General features: G+C 34.4%; 1 protein-coding gene across 1 annotated transcript; it reads left to right on the top strand.

Annotated features, from left to right (window-relative positions):
• Window positions 1-9252: 9252 nt before the first annotated feature.
• On the top strand, window positions 9253-21527 carry Smp_069890 (hypothetical protein; the record flags this gene model as incomplete). The annotated part of the gene is made up of 6 exons (XM_018797655.1): window positions 9253-9322; window positions 9483-9570; window positions 9672-9754; window positions 15704-15916; window positions 20138-20238; window positions 21241-21527. The coding sequence occupies 6 exons, from the start codon at window positions 9253-9255 to the stop codon at window positions 21310-21312; spliced, it is 627 nt and encodes a 208-aa protein (XP_018652675.1). The 3' UTR covers window positions 21313-21527.
• Window positions 21528-22271: the final 744 nt, after the last annotated feature.

Here is a 22271-nt window from a genome sequence, read left to right as displayed (position 1 = left end):
CTAAGTAAAGGTAGGAGATCAACTTCTGGAGGTGAATCCTCATCGATTAAGGTGGCTGAGATACATTACGTATCCAACCTACCAAAAAGTGTCATGTCACCAGTCCATGAAACCAATAAATTATGACCAGAACCATCATCGTAGGTTTAAGCTACGAAATTCATGTTCGCACGATAATCGTAATCATTGGTTGGATATTCCAAGTTTCTAATTGGACAGTCATACAAGAGGGCAATAGAACGGTAGCCCAAAGGTTAAGGCGTTCAACTTTCAGCCAAAATTCACAGATCCGAACTTCTTTCCACCTACTCTGGCTTCAACAACTGGGTAGTATCAATACCTCTTACACTCTGTGACTCGAAGTCAAATCCTTGAGCTTAGTAGAATTTTACAAGAAGGCGATACATTAATAAGAGTTTACTTTGAAGTTATTCAGTTTGTAGTGCTATTTTAAGCCCACAGCTTATTCTACCTTCCGGACAGGCCAATCTATTCATTCTTTTTGAGTCACGTTTTGACCCTGTTAATTATTCACTTATCAACCTTGACTGTTTTTATATGAGCGTATGTATGTGCACTTCTTATCCTATTCATCACATGTCTGTAACTTATTTTTGTTCGGCTATAAATATCGACTAACGCTTGATTAAATCGTGTTGGTTCACACGTCTTCTCCACCGCACGTCATTTCATTTTGCTCTCTTCTATTCGCTTCATTCCTCTGATTTCCTATCCAGATCAATGAGTGTACAAAATATATGTATTCGAAATCCATTCTCGCATTTGACTTATTGAATTCCGTTATTCACTAACGCGATTCAAGTCGATAATTATATACGACGATTGGCGACATATATATCTCGAAGGCAATCATTTCAGTAATAATCATTTACACAATCAACTTGGAGTCACATTAAGGGCCACTAAAAGTTATATGAAGTTATAAGTTCGTATAGTGATCATTCATTATTTCGCATAACATATGATTATTGTCATTTTATGAAAAGAGTTCGATTAGTAATTGATATGGCTCGAAACTACGGTAATAATTCCCAAATACCTTTCGATACTAAAATAGCACAGCTCATTTACTTTTTAACCGTGTCTACTGTAAGAGGCGATCTTGTAGAGAAGATTTATTGATAAAGACCAGAAAAGATTATTAACCTAGCAGTGAGGTTAGACAACGTTGCTCAATCTCACCATTCCTCCTCAACTTAGCCATCGTTGGTGTCCTGTAAACAGCTCTGATGGACGTAGGTAATGACGGTTTGGATCTGTTACCTGGAGAAAGACTTTTCTACCCTGAGTATGAGGATGATATAAACTTTCTTTGCGATGATGCTCAAGCCATGCAACCCAGACAATCGGTTGGGAATTAAAATCCGTAGATATGAGATACGCTTTCCACCTTTTAAGTGCAAAATACTCTTGCAAGACTGACATGACTCTTGAGCTGTACTTACTGTTGGCAGTGAGCAGATAGAAGTGGTCAAGAAGGTCGTGTGTCTGGGTAGCTGTGTAAGTGTTAGTGCTGATACAAGTGATGAGATCAATCCACGTATAGTGAAGGCCAGAGAGGTCCATGATAATCTGGACTGTCTTTGAAGACTTCATAATGTTAGTCGGGCTGCAAAAGCTTGGGTCTAGGGACATGGCCCAAAACAGAAACCAGTTGACTGAAAGGATTAGTTCTGATTGTATTTTTCCTAACTAAAATGCTTTTTTCACCATTATTATTTTTTATTCGTATTCATTTGTTCCTATCCATTTTCGTCCTATTTGATTATACTTATCTACCTCTCTCTAACTCTTCGGAATCTCATTTTTATTGTGTTGCGCATTTAAATTTTAGTGTCCCTCTAACAAATAACAAACCATTTCAATCATTTCATTCATTTATATTGGTTATAAGTGAAAAATTGTCATAATGAACACAAATTACACTGGATTAATAAGATAGTCAAAAGGATGAAAAATCCTACTGAATTATTTAGTACAAATGAATATTATAGAACCAATCGAATTTGCACTAAAAAAATATTCTTGAAGGATAAGTAATGCTCTTAATAGTAACGTTGATAAAGAATATTTATTTAAGCCGATGGGTATGCTGGAAAATGAGGATATATACAATGCTTTTGGTACTGAAAAAGTGTCTATATCGCACTATCGTTCTGAGGTTAGTCAAATGGTCTTATTTTGGAATAAACACTTAAATTAGCGATCAGTAAAAATTTTTACACAACCCAACTTATCATTATTGAAAAATCAAGGTCTATTTTTCACCAAATATCATGTAAACAAGTGTGTTACATCCCATAATATCTATCGGTTTGCATGTAAGTACAGACAGATATATAAAGAGGAGCAATCGTGATTTTTAAATAAAAGTGACTGAGTACATGCCTAAGTAGCTTCAAAAAATGTGTTCCAATGATTAAATAAGCGTGGTGAATAGTCATACATCTCCATTCATTGCAAAATGTCTCCTTGAAACGAGTCGTAGGGTTGATATAAAATCAGCCTTTGAAATGTTATATAATTTGCGCAATACATTTCGAACAATCTGCTCAGACCTATTACTTCGAAAACACTATATATATGAAAAACCGAAAGGTCAGCTAGACAAATTAGAAAGTAAAGGGAGATAAAGATAATAGTAAACTCCAATATAATGTGTTTCACGTTGCTTTCTATACTACCTTTTTATCCTCTTACCTTTAAATTTATCTAGTTGTCTTCTCATTTTTTCATATATATATATATATATATATATATATATATATACTAGGGTTTAATTGATGAATTTCCAATGCGTCAGCTGTGTACAGATTTCATACTCAGTCTCCACTATCATTCAGTTAACCTTATTGAGTAGTTGTAATTTAGTTGAGGGTAGTCGATAAGAAACTATAGACCTAGGTTTCGTGTTGCTTGCCACTCGTCAGCAAGGTATATTTGTAATCTTAAGGGAGTTGACAGTCTCTGAAGGATTTGATCCCATGTAACCTAGCTTGATTTCATGTGTGACCGAGATGTATTGCAATTAATTGATCACAAACTAATGATCAATCGAATACCTTCAATCAACTTATATCTAAACACAGTGAACGAGATTTTGAGTCAGTTAAACTAGTGAACACATTACAACTTGATTGATAGAATTCAATCAGTACTGTAAAGAATCTGGCATACATGACACATTGGTCACTTCTCACTGATCAATCACCTGCGAATGTTAGATAATATTGGAATATTTTGTTTGGAAACAGAACGCTTAACGCCACCAATATAAAATACTCAGAGTACATACAAAAAATAAGCATATTTTATCATTCTAAATAATAATATAAGGGAACTAGACAACATTAAATCAAGGTAAGTTAATCTCTACTTCCAATGATATTTGCAATGGATATTATCATAAAAAAACTGAATTATCAGACTAGACTACAACATTGTTACATAAAGTCAATAATGAATGATTTGAGTGAGATATAAGCTTTTCTATTCTAATCTTTTATGTATAATAAATCATCAAATCAGCTATAATCTTCGGTTAATAATAATTTAAAATCGAAACAGCTACTGTATGATAAAATTCTAGATTTATTTCATAGTTTGTATCATAGAATGATCTTAGACAAACAATGAAGATCAAAGGTGAAATGCTATATATCGAGTGCCTAAGTGCGTGCTCTGTTTAATATATGACGTGATGATCCCCGCCAATCAGAGAGCAGTGAATTATCGATCAGAGCAATGATACACGAAAACCGTATTTAGCAGTCTTGAGTACTTATCAGCCCTGCTTTCTGTCTAGCTCAGCCAGTTAAGTCCAGAACACCAATGACAGCCTTTGCAATATGAATCATTATTCTCAAACATACTGGGTTTATATTACCAAACGAACTGACCACATCGTACCATAAAATAGAAAATAACATTTGTACAAGATTTAGCCAAATGTGACTGTGAATAGGGGGGACAGTAATTAATAGACTGGGGATAGCTCAGGAATTGTAAATCGTACAGTAATAGTTTATGGATCAAAATAAAGCTCATAATAAAAGGAACATTAGTATGAATACTTAAGTTACTTAACAATTATACAATAAGAAATATACGTATCATATTGGTCCATAAATAGTCCCCAGAAGTTATCACTCATAATTCTCTTCGGGATATAACATAAAAAAATAAAGGATAGTTGTTTAGTCATAGTACAGAACTTCAAAACAACTATAACCACAAACATCTACAACCGAACTAACGAGATTGACATATATGACTGTACATATTTATAGATAGTACTATTTTCTTCCCATTAATATAACCATTACTTCAAATGAATATCATTGATTATAAATGTGTGATATATATATCTATATATGTTTTTCCTTGGATCGTATGTTTTCAGTTCTACACATTAACAATGATTATGTAAATAACTGATTATGATTAGTGGTGAAAGCACATGTTTGTTTTTTCATTTTTTTCTTTTAATACAATGTCACATGTTTTCCTATTGTTTCATTCATTATTATTGATATCAGTACAATAGTCAAAAAAGAAATAATGTACTAATCCACATTACTGCAGTTAAATTATAAAGAAATATGGTTATACATTTAACCTATCTATCTATTTATCTATCTATTGTATGGTTCTCAGATTTTACCAAGAGATTCTATAGGTAGGTGTTGAAATGTATTCATTGTCCCCACTTATGTTCTCGTTCATTACAGTAGTACTTGTATATATATATATATATATATATATATATATATATAGCCCGTAAGCATAGGACGGCCGTTTCGTCTTAGTGTAGGACTCCTCAGCAGTGCGCATCCATGACCCCGACCTCGGGAATCGAACCCAGAACCTATCAGCCTCGGGCATGAACACTTAACCTCTAGACCACTGAACGGTATCCAACGGTGTTAATGTCTAACTTCTACCGATCCAATCTACTTGTTGATAATTAAAATTTTCTATTGATTCATCTTTTTGCCATGGAAATCGATGTGATGCAGTAAGTAATACAGTAAATGTTAATAATAGTTACTTCGTTCAGTCTTGAATAAACTTATGTCGATGGGAATTATTTATACAGAAATATGATAATAACTATGATTGTACATTGGCGTTACTTGTTGTATGTTAATCATTATTATATACTAATTCCAAAGAATTAAAATGTACACTTGGTAGATTCAATTGTAGTGAACGAGAACACAAGTAGGGATAACCAAATGTATTTGAACACAAAATTACAGAATATCTTAGTAAAGTCTGAGAATCATACAGTAAATACGTTGGGATATACTTCTGTACCACGATATTGAAATAAAAATATACAAATCAATCATAAGTCCCATTCAAGATGATCTAGATTCTGTCATGATATATCTATCATTTTAAAGTTAACGTCACCAACAGTGTAATGCAAAACATAATGACACTAAGTTAAGGATATAACAGAATAAGTTTACGAAAACGCTGATCAAATTTATTCAACCATTCTTGTGATGAATCTGTTAGGTTAAACGATACGACTGACGTACATTCCTTTTTTTCTACCCAAGTCACATCATTTGCCTCCACTAAATCATTTGGTTTAGTAATAAGCTTTCATTTTACATATCAGTCTAGTTGCCTACATATCTTGTCTTAGGGTAAATTGGTTATGAACGTGTTGAGGAATTTTTCTGACTGTGATAGATGGTGTTTCATTTTGTCAGCTGATTGGCATCATGACAACCTTGATCACATGCTCTTGTGTATATACACATGCAAATGAACATGAAAAGGGTTTTCTTCGTATTGCAATAAGTTCTGAATTCCAGTTTTATTATTAAATGTCCATTTTATCGTTTTCAATAGTTCTGATAATTGTTTGGTTGGATAAATATGACCATGTGACTACCAAAACAATTACATTTTCTGAAAATATCCTCCCCCATTTTTCCTCCATTCTTCGCGTTCCTACAACGTGAAGTCTAGTGAAAATTTCGACCGCATTATTTAGTAATTCAACTATATAGTCTATCAGTTCTCAGTTCATTTGAAAAGGATTTTTATCATAGACTGATGTCATACGAAAAAGACACTGAAAGTAAAAGAATATTGAGGACAGATTTCTATGTAGTTTGGGACTATTCAACAATGTGCATTGTTCGCTTTTTATAGGACTACAACTAAGACTTTTAAACTAAGTACCTTAAACTTCTAATGGGTTTGAAGTTGACGTCAGTACTTTAAAAACTACACCGATGAACGTTTGTGTAATATTTGTTGGAAATTATTTTTAAAATGAAGTCCTTGAGCAGTTGGTAAGAAGATAAGACTTATCAATACAGATGAAATTGGGTATGATTAACAAACTATGACAATGAATGATCATGCTATATATAATATTTGTGAACTAGATCAGTTCATCGACTCCAACAAGGATTAAAATTATATTTAGATTATTAGTTTCGCTAGATCATGTGGTACAAAGAATGTAATGTTAAGTGTTTAAAAGCAATTAGCTTGATGCATTATATTAAGGCTTCACAATTTTTTAGACTAGAAAATGAAACCTACTTTCCAAATCCGATGTTTTACTAAATAATGAAAAGGTTAGACCAATTACAAGTGACCTATTTAAATCACGACTAGCCAGGTGACTAGATGAAGTATTATAATGACGAATATAAATTACATGGATATATCTTTCCAGCCGTTCACCATATTTTCAGAAGTAATCATTTAGTATACCTGCAGATCATAGATGGTTAATATTTACTCAGTGAATGAAGACATTAGAACCAATAGGCTTGATTGATCAGAAATATTTTTTAAGCTCAACTGTTTCACTAGGTCAGAGAAACAGGGAAAATAACTTTAAGTGAAATCGCTCTTATTTGATCATGCAAAAACCTTGCGACGAATAGTAAGTAGTAGCTTAAAACATCAGTAGGTACTCATAAGCTCACCGTGGACCGAACTCGTGGCCTTCAGTCCCGTGAACCAACTTCTAGCTACCAGACCACTGTTTTGGCATCGGATGGCGCATGCGTCTAACTTCAATCAGTTTGTGATACAGTACGACAATTTGAGGGGTCCCATATTAGGATGAAACCGACGTCCAGCGCTTTCTTGTTTTCAATAGCGGTGCAGCTAAGATCAGTCTATAATTTAAAATAAGGCAATTTCACGACCTTCACAAGCATACACTGAATACAAACAAGGAATTATTCATCCAAGCAAAATATTCTAATCTAATTCAGTAAAATCTTGACTTTTGTATAGTTTGGATGGGGGGTAGCGGTGGAATTCAGGGTGCCCGCTTCGTCTTATTTGTGGCTCATCAGCTGGATGTACCTGCATCCTGGAGTTGATGTTCCCCTGCTTGTGCATCATAAGTCGGTTCCTGTGATCATTGGACACCATCTTTCCGTCCAAAGTAGTTTGCACAATCTATTCTTTGTGCTGGAATGCATATCTTGCCTGTCGTCTTCATGCACGTGGCACTTCCTCACCTGTAGTGTATTCAGAAATGGGTTTGAGTTAGGAATATGTTTCATATACGACCACATTATTACCAACCAGAACACGTGTTGAGGACGGGTTTAATCGCAGACAGTCCTGACTGTAGGTATTTGACTTTCCAGTGTTATAACGGGACGAATATAGGAAGATTCAGAATTTTCTGAACGATTTTTCAGATTATTGGCAAGTGCATTTTTATTGTACAATTAGTAAGTAACTGTATTATAGCATTTCTGTATTCCTCTTACGATAAGCTGTAGTAACGGTTTATATGTTAAGCCCATATACTTTATTCTAGCTTCTGTCCAAGGCAATTCGCCTGTCCATTATGAGTCATATTTTGATCTTGTTAATTATTCGCTTATTAATTTTGACTACCTTTTTATATGAGCGTATGTGTATGCACACTTCGTATCTTATTCATCATATGTCTGTCATTCATTTTTGTCTGACTGTAAATGTTGATTAACGCTTGCTTAAAATGAGTTGACTTACCAGCCATCTCCAATACGTGTCATGTATGCTACGCTTGCTTACACTTGCTCATGTGCCCACAGCTTTCTGGTCTGCATCATTTATCAATGAAAATGTAGTTGCCGCTTCCCTTTGCCTTCTGATTCTATACACCGTTAAGATTGGTTTTATAACGCTTATTGAGGTGAACTAATAACGAAGCACGGCACTACAAAGCTTTCAATGCATCTTTTAACTGTCTTCATACGTTTATCTCTTCCCCAGTTATTATCAATTAACTGCTTACTGCTTGCTCCACTCCCAAACACTTATGACATGATTGTACCCAAAGTATGATTTTTTATTCGGTGTGTTGTGTGGTCATAAATTTCAAGTTCATTAGTGAATTGAATATGATAGAAGACAATTCTTCTTTCTGTTTGTGCCTTATGATAAGCCATTGGTCCAGAGGGAGCTTAATGAGAATTTGGCGACAAGGTACCAGATGTTGTTCACTGGTCAGTGTGTTAATTGGTAAGTAGGTCACTGGTCCACAGGAAATGTAGGTGAAGTGAACGGTAATGTTAATCCTGATTAGAAAATATAGCACGTGATATCGATTTACAGTTCTCAAGCTGCTCAAGTATGTGAAGACTAGAAATATACACCCGCCATATGATGCAAAAAAGTGTTGCTGCTTACGGACCTGGTTATAAAATATCGTACACAACTGTTATGAGAGTAAATCGGAATGAAACATGACCAAATCAGATAAAAAAAACAAAGCAGGTTCATTGGATGTACTCGAATGGTTTTAGTGTCTCGTGAAAGTGGGTCAGTTTCCGTATTTGGAGTAACAAACTAGTCAATCGTAGTCCGAGGGTGCAGTTATTGTGGTACGTGTGGTACCTTCAAACTCAGGGTGTAGACAGGTTCAAAATGCACCCCAGCTACTTTGTACGTGAACTCTGTACTGGAAAAATAGTACACTTCCCCGGGAAATCATGCTGTTGATCAAAGTAAACCAAATTTCCACTAGTATTGTATTTCATGGTTCGAGGTAAGAAACTAGCTCAGTTACGTATGTTTCCATTCATTTGGTGATAAGAACAGGTGATAATCACAACATAAATAGGAACAGAGATTTATCCATTCACCATGACAATTAGCTTAGAGGGTTTCGATCTCATGATTATCACTTACATTTATTTGTTTAGTTGTCCTATTTCACTTATCAAGGTCGCAACTACTAGAAGCATGTCCATGGGAGGGTTTTGGAATACTACGAAGGTTAACTACAGTGATGAAACTAAAAAGTTTTTGAAGGGTAATCAAAGCTGGTTTCAATAATGTCTTTTAGACCTTGTGAAAGAATCAAAGATTGCGAGTTTCTATCGTCAGTCAATAAGTAACTCAATTGAAAGTACGAACTAGTTCGCTTTAGATAAAGCCTTTTATTTACAATAAATTTCTAAATTCTATTATAGATGGGGAAAGTCTGAGCATAAATTTTAAAAAGACATGCAACGTTGGGAAAATTTCACTCTCAGAACAGAAAAAGAAACTGATTAAGAGGTATATACCGTGGTTTCTTTAGTCGTAGATCTCAAGTTACTTATTTGACACATATTTTTCATTTTATCTCAATTGTAAATGTTCGAAAAATAATTTTTCAGGACTGGGAGGCCTCGAAGAAGAACTAAATCATTGATAGAGCTTAGTGGTGCATACGACCCAGTTCCATATAAACCGTCTCCAAGTAAGTTAACTTCGTAGTTTCTAGAACTATTGCATACTTACATGATTCATTCAAACTTTTGAACAGAATTTGGTAACTCAAACAGCGCCCTACAGTTTCATCTTCTACTGCGATTATCCGATTGTATATCTGGGCCAGGAGCGCATAAACAATACATGTCGAAGACCCAGTCTCGTACTTGACTTATTGAGTTATTTACTAACGCGGATTAATTTGATCATTATATTCAAGGGTAGGTGGCATGTATTTTTCTTTAACATCTTGATACGACCAATGTGGAGTCTGATCAACGAGCCACAACTTACTGTAATTATGTAAACTAATCATAGGAGTCTTTTGTACAGCTCTTGAAGGACGTGCGTTCTTCATTTTGACTATCATGCAATTTAAAATGCCAGAATTGAACTACGGGTTGAACTGATTGTGCTTATCTAACTTACTTCGTGATCATAAATCATAATAGGTGAACAACGTGTAGACCATCTACGTTGATGTTCTATGTCGAAATGATTGGGGGCCTACTATAGTTAGACGAGAATGGTGACGAACCAACTAATGCTGAAGTCACACCTCGCGACCGGCCCTTACGTGGATTGAACCATCGACGCATCAAAGGATCATAGACGCTATGGAGACTGTACAACACAAAAGACGTTATTACAAGAATATATTAGTTAAGGTACAACCACGAAATTACAGAAGTGAAAGAACAACCACTGCCGCGTGGGCCAGTCCATGGCGTACGATTGATTGATGCGCGTTGACTATCCTCGACTTTGACAGGGATCAATGATCTGTTCGATATTCAGTGACCCTACAAACGCTTCCAAAAGACGTTAAACATGTGGCTGAGTGTTTAGTGAGTCCACTTCTTCCATCCATTTGAATCCGTACCTTGCATGGTGTTTGAGTTCACATAGTTGTTGACTAGAAGCTGTTCAGTTCTCATGGTCCGCGTAGTATAACACATTACAATGTAGAACCCGACAACAGTTGATCTTAAACATAGACGCGCATAATCATATTGACTTTAAAAATTAATAAACACTTTAAAAATGACCACACTCTGAGTTGATAACTTCGGTATAATACATTCAAGTTTGTTTTCAACCATTTCCTATCTTTAAGTTTTATTCAGTTCGTAGTTATCAGGGTATGTTTTAGACAGATGTAGCAACACTTGACCTACCAGTACTTAGTACAGCAAAGTTTTGCTCTTATTCCGATCCAGAACATTTGTAATATGATGATCATGAAATGGGCAGACCATGGTATCTGTGAAGATTTTTTATCTAAGTTCAGGGAACAAAACTTCACTAAAATCATTCACATGAGCTACAACTCTTCCCCGACATCTCAAAATCATTTGAGCATGGTATCATTAAAAATGCATGTCTTATTATTGCCCCATCTTACTCGCTTTGAAACCATAATATTCGTCAAAATCAATTTTTATTTAAAAATCGATCTAAATGAGATTTACTGAGGTTATAATAGTGATAATTATGCCACTTGTATGTAGTCTATCTTCAATTATGGATTGAGTCTTATCTACATCACTAGCTTCATCAAAACCATATATGATGAGTCTAATGTGAGCTAAAAATCTAGTTTTCAAAAGAAAAGACTGGTAGTTGTCAGCCTCAGTACACAGGAAATCAATTGAACATTGGTGTAAACTTCAGAGCCGAAGTGTTCCGATGGGCCGACCTAATTAACTTTAGTCACCATGATGAATTTCTGTTAACAACTACTCAATAGTAACTTGTTTTGCTTTGTAAAAACAACATTGTGCTGTGAGGTTACTGATTGTTAGTTCATTTGTTACTTCTATCCACATATATTTCTTTTCCTTTGATGTAGAGAATACGTGTCTTTCTTTGCGAAATTTCTTCACGTCCCTCTAAACGTTATCTAAGCACACAGAATAACTTCCATAAAAGCATTTTGCAACCTGATTATTTGGAAAGTATTATTAAACTTACGTTAGCTCTGATGTTTGCAGAAGTAACAGTGTGTTTACTCGCACATGCAAATGTACGATTTTGCCAAAGACTAGACTACACGATCATACATTTCTTCGTATTTGTAATCTTCTTTTGAATCACTAACAACCCTAATTGGGTATGGTCTTCAATTTGTAGTAGAAAGAATTGAATTGTATTGTACTATTTAAACAGATTAAAATATAACTTAAACATTTGCATGTATTGGGTTGTAGAGGTTGATGCATTTCATTAATGTCATGAACTGAGCAGTTTTAGACCACCATTGAAAACTCAGAGACACTGGATGACCGTTTCGTTTTAGTATGGGACTTCTTAGAAGTATGCATCAACAAACTCGCATTCTGAAGTCGGACCAAGCACCTTCGATCTTGTGTATGAACGCTTAACCTCTAGACCACTTAGATGGTAACCAGGTTTTCACTTGTGGTCTAACATTTATCGGTTCATGATTTCAATAAAGCATTTTATTGAACGGTAAATGTGTTCATCATTCACCACAGTATCGCCTCGATTAATTCAAACAAGTGAATCGCTGAATTTTCGAAGTTATAATCTAATAAATTATCCTGGTATGTGATGGCCAAAACATGTGAAATTCTGAATCCTTGACTACCGCTTAAATAACGGGGCAAATGGGATTCACTATTGGTGCATATAACCATGGGAAGCAGTAGAAAAATTGGATTTCATATAATTATTAGTTATTCCCAGGATTGTCCAATAAGTACTCTAGTAGTCACCTGCGGACCGACACTCAAGTCACTAGGAAAAAGATGGACAAATCTGTAGCTATTCTATTTTTAATCAATATTAGATGCGTAATATTGTACAAGGTAATTGTCAATTTCTACAAACATCACAATAAGTCCCAGGTTATGTTGCTATAAAAAGTAATTAAGAAAAGCTATGGATTTGAGAGTTTTGTTAATTTGTGGTTGTCAGGATGGTTTCTTACATTCTTGGAATAACTTATGTTATTGGTTGCCCAAAAAGCCTAAGAGTAAAGTGTCTGGCTGAGAAATTACACGGCTTTATTCTAGATTCTGTAGGAGAAAATCAGTACTCTGGTGATTTGAATTAGTGTCTTACTAACTCTTTACGCTTTAATCCAGTCCACTAATCACAAACAAACTGCGCCTTGATATAATTTCATCTGAACGTTTTAGCGACAATCCAACCTGATTAATAGAGGTTAGCCAATATTCAAAACTGGACAACATATCTATCGTTTTTACTGATTTGTCTGTTGACGTAGCAGGTACAATATTTACCTTGTATGTAATTGGTTGATTATTCTTTATTTACAGTGAAAGGGGGATAGTATTTAGTGTACGTTCACTCGATATAACAATGATTTGTTTAATTTTATCACTAAAGCTTAAAAACCAGGCGAGTTAAAATAAAGTCTAATGACTTGACACTTTACTTTCTATACTACTTGTTAGTAGCTCAATTGTTTGCTTGAAATTTGTTCGATGCCAATAGATTAAAATCAACTATACTTTTTAAAAGTTTATGTCTTGTAAAGAAATATATTTACATTCTAACTGGTATATGTTTAAGTGGATCACTAGACGTATATTAAATCTTTAATAAATCCAGTGAAATATTTCAACTTGTTTTACTGAACAATATAAAATGTTAGGTGTTTTGTGGAGATTTAGTATTTTCATAGTTGAAAGCGTGAGTCAATTGAAGCTACACCACCATGGAAAACCTGGAAGCACTGGTAGGTCCTGGGTTCGAATATCGCGGGTGCGGGATCATGGATGCACACTTCTGAGGAGTCCCATAATAGGACGAAACGGCCGTCCAGTACTTCCAGGTTTTCTATGGTGGTATAGCTTCAATTGACTCACGCTTTCAACTATAAAATGTTAGACTTATCATGATGATTATATTGAGGTATCCAATAAAGTTCATAATTTGATCAAGAAAAATCATTAAAATTAGTCGAAAAATCAGCAAAATTTCAGTATAAACTGATAGTTACTTTATAAGTGGAAAAGTTACAAGTATATTTTGTAGAAAAACACACCGTTCAATCTATAAAGTTAAAAGAAATATTTCATTTGTTAAGTTTACATGAAGTTTAATCGACTGTAACTAATAAACGTAAGTTTATGAAGTCACTGCCTTTTAATAACCTTTATAAATCAACAACCTAGTGTATGGTTTGGTTACAAATATAAGTACTGTGAACATAAACATCACATCAGAGTTACTCGTGTTCCTTGATATGCTGATTTACTTAGTTCTATAGAGATTACGTACTTACAATCAAAGATGGATAGTGGCTAGCAGTGGAATCCAGGACGCGCGTTTCGTCCTAATTGGGACTCGTCAGCTGGATGTACTTGCATCTGAGTTGATGTTCACTCTGGGACTCGAACCTAGTACCTTTCGCTTCAAACGCCATCGCGTTATCTATTCAGCTACTGAGTCCTGATAGCCACTTACTTACTCCTGTTACTCCCAATGGAGCATAGGCCGCCAACCAGCCTTCTCCAACCCATTCTATTATGGGCCTTCCTTTCAATTCTCTCCAATTTTTGTTCATTCTTCTCATGTCTGTCTCCATTTCTCGGCGAAGTGTGTACCTCTTCTCCCCTGGCCTTCAGGATTCCATGTGAGGGCTTGCCTTGTGACGCAATAGGGTGCTTTCCTCAACGTATGTGCTATCTACTCCCAGCTCTTCTTCCTTATTTCTTCCTCAGCTGAAATTTGGTTTATTCTCTCCCATAGTAGCTTGTTGCTGATAGTGTCTAGCCAACGGATCCGAAGTATTTTGCTTAGACGACCGTTAACCAACACTTGTATCTTCTGGATGATGACCTTCGTAGTTCTCCAAGTTTCCGCCCATACAGTAGAACTGTCTTGACATTTGTATTGAGAATTCTGATCTTGGTGTTGGTTGACAATTGTTTTGAGTTCCAGATGTTTTTCAGTTGTGAATATGCTACTCTTGCTTTGCCGATTCGTGCCTTCACATCTGCATCAGATCCACTGTGTTCATCAATGATATGACATCAATGGTATCTAAGGATTTTGACAGAATTTTGAATAAAGTATAGTTTTGAGTTCGGATAGTCACTTTGTCTCTCTAACGTAATTCTGAACAATAAAAGGTACTTTCTATGAAATTCATGAATACAATAATTTCATTACAAACTGAATAAGTTAAGGCAAAGTAAACATTTTACTTACGATTAGAACTTTGTATAACCAGCAAGTAATCAGTCAAATGATTGGGATCAATCATTGTTCATATTAAACCAATCGATTATAAGACTGAAAAAAGTTTAGCTATAATATTGGTAACTAATAAGTATCTATTGACAAGTAGTTAACAGTTCACTACACGGAATGATATGTAAACGAGAAAGGCAAAGATAGCAGTTCCACCCTAGTATCGGGTTCGTCATTAGTGATCATACATTATCAGATCTAATGACTAGTATTTAACCTCTGGATCACTAGGCCTGCATGCGTTGTCAAGGATGTATAACTTCAACCAATTCGCTACACTGCAAAACCATCTCACATTAGCTACTCTGGATAACTCTCTCAAACCGGAAATGTCTGAACTCAACTAGTATAGGCTTCTCACTGGAACTCCTGGTTTCTGTCACTTGGTGAATTCTTGGATTCAAACTACTGAGCAATCTCACAATAGTATGAAACAGATGTCTACTGCTTTCTGATTTTCAATGGTTATCTAACTAAAATTAGTCTATTATGTAAACTATGAGAGTTTAGCTGTTTCCACTAAACCCCATATACAAATATTGAATAAAAATAGAAATGGAAAATTACAATGAATCATGGAGAGGATTTGTAAGTAAAAGTATATTTCTTTGAGTAAATTAGTCATTTAGTAAAATATACTCAACTTTGATAATGAATAGATTTCATTTCCATCCTTCTCTTTCCTCTTCAGTTACACTAAATACAGGAGCCGCTGAGAAACTGCGTTTAGCACATTTAATGACATATGGTGAAGAGCCTACATGGAAATCACTGCAAAATGATCAAATCAAAGATGGAAGGTTAGAATATTTAGGTCGTCGTATACTGAAATATCCCAAAGTCAATGGTGATGATGATTATGATGATAAGCAAATTGAAACCAATAAGGATAGATTTGAAGAACGTATGTGATATTATATTTAATTAGTCAAACAAACTAGAATTGTTTCGTTTATTTCTCAGTTATTTTCATAATCACATAGGATTTTAATTATTGATTAAAAAATTACGTGTCAGTACATACTTTGAAGTCAAGCTAACAAGTATAAACGCCGTAAGACTGGATGCAAATGTGTCATGGTGCTAGTTGTCACACTTTATACCAGTCATGATAGGCCAGATGTTTGTCTGCCAACCAAGGGGTGAACATACAGTACAATAGTTCTCTTTGTTTTACTTTAGGGGTGTGAAACATAGCCATTAAGAATAGAAGATATGCCTAATTTGTAAATAATCCCTTAAAGCTGTTTTTGAAGCACCACTCATATATTTTGTGTCTAAGGAGTAATTGATGCTAAGGTTCGGCATAGGGTACTAGGCAAAGATAGAAAACTACTTGGTGGGCCCGTGAATGTTCTACAGCTGAGGTGGTTGGGACATGTGTTAATTATCCCCAACCAATGCATATCTCGACGGACGATATTGTCTGATATGGGAATAGTCTGGAGGAAAGCCAGGAGCTGTCAAACCAAGAAATAGGACCATTTCATACTATCACTGACAACTGGACAGAGCTAAGTGAGTTTGTGTAGATTACCTGGCTGGAGACAGAGTGATTATTGTGATTAGTGGTTAGATACTTTATATAACATAGCTCAAAATTGTTCACAATGGCTAAGGTGATTCAATCTTTCTCCCTTCTTAGTTATCAAACCCTGAAATATATCTAGACTTTTTTCTACACCTAATCTTTTCTACTACTACGCATTCTGTTACTATTTCTACTACTCTGGCATTTGTCTTGAGAATGTAGTCTTGGTGTGCTAATAAGATGTGACAACTAGAACCGATGAATATATGTACCAATTTCTTTGTTGAACATGACTAACTGTCTGAGAACACCAATAAAGTGGCAGTAAGCAGAAGGGTAAAAGAACAAAATTACTGATATATACAGAGAGAAAGAGTTAAAATGCAACGAAGAAAAATATTTTCAACAAGAAAGGATCAGATACCTATCTGCAAAGATCTCAGTAACCTTCCTCAGCAGACAATCAAAAGTTGCCAGTTATATACTGAACCACTCCGTGACCTTGAGTTTAGTCAAACACGACCTTATTGTCAGTAGTCTAGCAACATGCAATAAATAATAATTATCAGTTTCTAGTATTAAGTATTGGGTACTGTTTATTGAATAGTTAACAAAAGTCATTAGCATTATAACGAGTCTTTGATCTCTAGAAATAACTTGGAAAAAACAAAATCTCATGAATAATGTATTCATTCACGGAATCTAGTAATATTTCTGCACAGAACGTAAGTGATTTGTGATTGAATATTTATTTGTTCACTTATAATATTAGAAAATATTTGATGATACTGTAGTGAACGAGATCACAAATTGCGACAATCGAATGTATTTGAATACAAATTACAAAACATCTTAATAAAATCTGAGATTCATACATTAAAAATACTTCATTTTCAAAATGTTAGTTAATTGTTTCAAACTTAAATGTTCCTGTTATATCCCCTGGTGAATTATGAATTGGTAACTCTGAGGACTAGTTATAGACCAATGTAATATGTATATTTCCTATTATATAATTGTTAAGTAACTAACCTATTCATATTCGTGTTCCTCTTGTCATTAGCTTTATTTTGACTTTTGACCTATTTATTATACGATTCTTGAGTTATCATCAGTCTATCGATTACTTTTCCCCTATTAACAGCCACAATTGGCCAATTATTGTACAAATGTTATTTTCTATTTTATGTTACAATATGGTCTGTTTGGTTGGTATATAAACCAAGTATGTTTGAGAATAATGATTCATATTGCAAAGGCTGTTATTAGTGTTCTGGACTTAACTGGCTGGTCTAGGCAGATAGCAGAACCGAGTAGTAATCAAGACTGCCCATACAATTTTATGTATCATTGCTCCGATCGATAATTCACTCCTCTCTAATTGGGTGTTCATATATTGAAGAGGGTACGCACGCATACGATATAACAGTTCCTTCATTTCCACACTAATCATTCTCTGTTTTCATTCACTCATATTCGATCTTCCTAAAATTCTGCTGTTAGGCATTTCATTTTCGATTGATCATTCATATAACTTATATCTGTCAACATCAGTATCACATCTCACATAGACCACTTATAGTTATCCTCTGTAATTTTCAATTATCATTCAAATAATTTTATAAAGTCACTTAAATATCCGAATCTATACTATTCAGAGAAATAGTTAAAATCAAAATATCTAAATTATTTATGGTATAGAAGATCTCCTGCTGAATATTTATGTATATACTGATAAACCAATGAAAACGATTTGAATAAATTTTCTGAAGATTTATTTAATTTGTAGATTGATTTTATTTAGGTTACTAATGAAAACCAGGAACCAATGAGTAGTTGTCTTGGTCCAGTATAAAATTTTTCAATAGTTAGTACTCTCAATTACACTAAGAATCAAAACTCAAATTTTTAGGTTTCATGGAAAAACACACATAATCATCAGAGGTATGATTCATGAATATCAAATGAGAACAATGACAAATACTTCACTTGTAATATGTATTTACTTCGTCAATCATGACTTTTTACATTTTCAATTCGATCACTAGTGATCTAATTATCATAATTTATTTGAAAGAATTTTTGAAGATTAGTTCCATTTGTAGGTGATATTCTTTGTAGATCATTCTAATCTAGAATACATTATAGAACCAATGAGTATTGGACAGCTGCTTCGTCCTAGTATGACACACTTCTACATCAGTTTTCATTCACTAAGAGTCATATTGAAAATTTCTAAGGTTTTAGAAAAACGATTTACCCTATGTACAGTTTGTCTAAAATTATCTAGTCAAGTCAATGTTAGTGATACCAAGGAAAGGGGATTAGTTATAATAAAAAAAGTATTGAATCAAGTTAATTCAACCAGCTGATTCACATTATTAATCTTAACGACTATAAAGGGCAGTGAAAGGTGTTGCAATTTAATATTGAACTCATTAAGAGAATACAGTATTCTGACTTTACATATTAAAACTAAAGTCTGTATATTTTTTCAAAAAGTCAACAACCTGTAAGTTAATTACTCTCCTTTCGAAACTACTAATCTTAGTAGTAATAGTCTATCGCTGAAACTCAGTTCTCATCAGTATAACTGAACAAGATGTTAGTAGTAATGTGGTGTGTACTGTTAGGATGATCCTGAAAATTTCTCTCAATAGATATGACAAGCTCAGGAGACATTAAGAAGCATTTTATCTAATCCGCGTTTGACTAGAAGTTTTGCTAGAAACATCACGAAAATGAAGAGTCACATGTAGAGTTTCTGATTGACTGATTACTACACTGCTACTATGTTTAGTAGTATTTTAGAATTTTCAGGAAAACCCTAGGACTTTTAAAATACTATAAAAGCCCTATATTTTTTGTACATAAATGAACCTTTGGAGTAAAGTGCTTCTCGCATATTTTGCACCTTTTCTCTCGTGTTCAAATCACTGTGTAGATTTAACTTGAGGGTTAAGAGACTAGTTTAGGATACGAATATAGCGTTCAATCAGCAATACTTATCATAATTTGTGTTATGACGTATGAATTTGCCCTCTATATGTGTATATACGTCCAATGATACAGGAAATACGTACGAGCAGTCTTGGGTGCAATCCGGTCCTTCCTATCTGCCTAGCCCAGCCCGCCAAGTCCAGAACACAAATAACAGCCTCAGCAATATGAATCATTATTCACAAGCATACTGAGTTTATATACTAACCAAACAGACCAAATTATACCAAAAAATAGAAAGACAACATTTGTACAATAATTGGCCAATGTGGCTGTAGATAGGGGGAAAGTAATCAATAGTAATAGTTCCAAGGTCAAAATAAAGGTTATGATAAGAGGAACACGAATACGATTAGGTCACTTATTTAACAACTATCCAATAGGAAATAGGCATATTACATTTGTCCATACATAGACCTCAGATTTACCATTCATAATTCAGCATATTACATTTGTCCATAAATAGACCTCAGATTTACCATTCATAATTCACCAGGGGATAAAACAATTTGAATATTATTTGTTTCGTTTGTTTTTATTAATTTTTAACTGCCTAAATGGTTTATTTTTCATTGTTGATCTTTTCTTTATCAGTAATAGATGAAATTAATGAAAGAAGTGAATTTTTGACACAAATGAGAAAACTTGGACGACTCAAAGAATATCAAACAACTGTTGAAACAGAAATATCTCAAGTGAGTTGAAAGAAAAGAAACTAATTTTCGTCGTTTTTTCCAGTGAGAAGACGTGACTAGTGGAGTCCAATCTGCGTCAGATGAAGACACTTATCCACCTCAGACAATGGATGAAGGGTTGCGTATGATCATGGATCGATTAAAGTTAGACTGACTTAGTTGTCTAGAGATGAAGCGTCCGCACGTAGGACCGAAGGTTCATGATTGCGCACTGCTGAGGGGTTCCATACTAGGAGGAAACGGCCGTCCATTGCCTTCGGGTTTTCAATGGTGGTCTTGCTTAGATCGACTCATAAATTCAACTATTAAAAAAGAAATATTAGGAAAACTTACCATTTAAGTAGGTTTCTATCTTAGAGGATTCATTAGTAAATAGAGTTTGAAGAAACTATAAGTGATCTCTAAGAAGAAAATTAACCGTAGGTAGATCATCAGTTAGTTTTTCTCAAATTAACCTTAGTTACAAATCAATATACTATTGTACCTTTATTATGTACGCTTGAGCATTGCTTACTGCCTACTCATGTATTCATTCTGCTAGCCTTGCTTACTATTAATCGCTTAATTGATTCGATAATTCATTCATTTCCATTTGTATATATATGTACATCTTAATCCTGTTCATTGACTCGCTTATTCACTGTACGTGCTTACTCGCTGATTCGATCCATCGATCTCTCGCTTGCTTTACGGCACTACTCTTTCATGTTTGCTTAACGTGCCTGTAATTTTGGATATCTGTGTTGTGGTTCAATAATAAACGCAATCAACACTTTGTATTCGTCTTCTGATGATTTATACACCGTTGGGGCGTTATCGAGTAACGATTATCAGGACGAACAATATACTAAGTTTAAGGATAATATAATGAATATAGCCTATTTAAAAGTGAAAAGCAGTCTCTATAACCTAATTATCATTTTAAATTGTTCTTAGTTCATTGGTATTATTATATGTTCCCCCTATTTTCTTTATATTTTCTTATGAATAATAATAATGAAGTTGATACGTGAAATGGAACAAATCGATTTGAAACGAACCAAACAAATGAATCAAAGTGATCTGAACAATTGATTTCTTTGGTCAGAAATTAATCAGATTGGCAATGGATACATTTATATAAACATATCAGAACCCAAAATGTAAAAAATAATTATCCATAATTTTGTTTTCCTCTTCTCGATCTCTCTTTCTTTCTCCCTCTCACTGTCTTCCTGTCTCTATCCCGAAAACCCACTGTATTAGTGCATATACAGTATATTTCTGATTCAATAATTTAATGTTTTGTCAAACTGTCAGTCTTATCACTGGCCTAAAAGATGTTAATAAAGGTTTATCTAACTCTAGTTAGGTAGAAAGATTTTAACAAAATATACATCTCGTCTACCTTCGTATATAATTATTGACTTCATTAGCATCAGTGTATAACGGAATAAAATAAGTCAAAAGGGTAGAATGAATTCAGGATACGTATATTTCACATATACGACCTAGAGAGACAATCAAAGAAACGAAGTGCAGAAGTAGATCAGACAAGTCTCGTGTGCCAAATCAATTTTATAAAGCGTAACTCAATATTTATGGCCAGGCAAAAATAACCTAAAGATATGTGATGAATAGGGTAAGGGGGACACACACGCTCATACGAAAACAGTCGAGGTAGTAAGCGAATAATTGACAAGGTCAGAATGTAACTCACGAGGACTAAATATATCAGTCTGTTCAGAAGCTAGAATAATTCATATGGGCTTGACTTGGTACTAAACATTACATGGTCCACTGATCATGGCTTCCTACAAGAACTTCAGAAATAATCTTTGAAGCTTGTCACTAGTGAGCGTATGATTCTGGTGTTTCGGATCGTGGATACATACTTCTGAGTCCAATACTAGGCCTAAACTTCCGTCCATGGCTTCCATGTTTTCAATAGTCCTCTGTCGTGGATCGATGCGTGATTTCAATAAATCTATCATTGTCTTCAGTTTCTTCGATCAACACAGGTTTCTCCGTAATCCGAATAATTAATAAATGGT

Source organism: Schistosoma mansoni, chromosome 5 (genome assembly GCF_000237925.1).
Source record: "Schistosoma mansoni strain Puerto Rico chromosome 5, complete genome".
NCBI lineage: Eukaryota > Metazoa > Platyhelminthes > Trematoda > Strigeidida > Schistosomatidae > Schistosoma > Schistosoma mansoni.
Note: the sequence above shows the minus strand (reverse complement) of the source record. Positions and strands in the feature narration are given on the sequence as shown.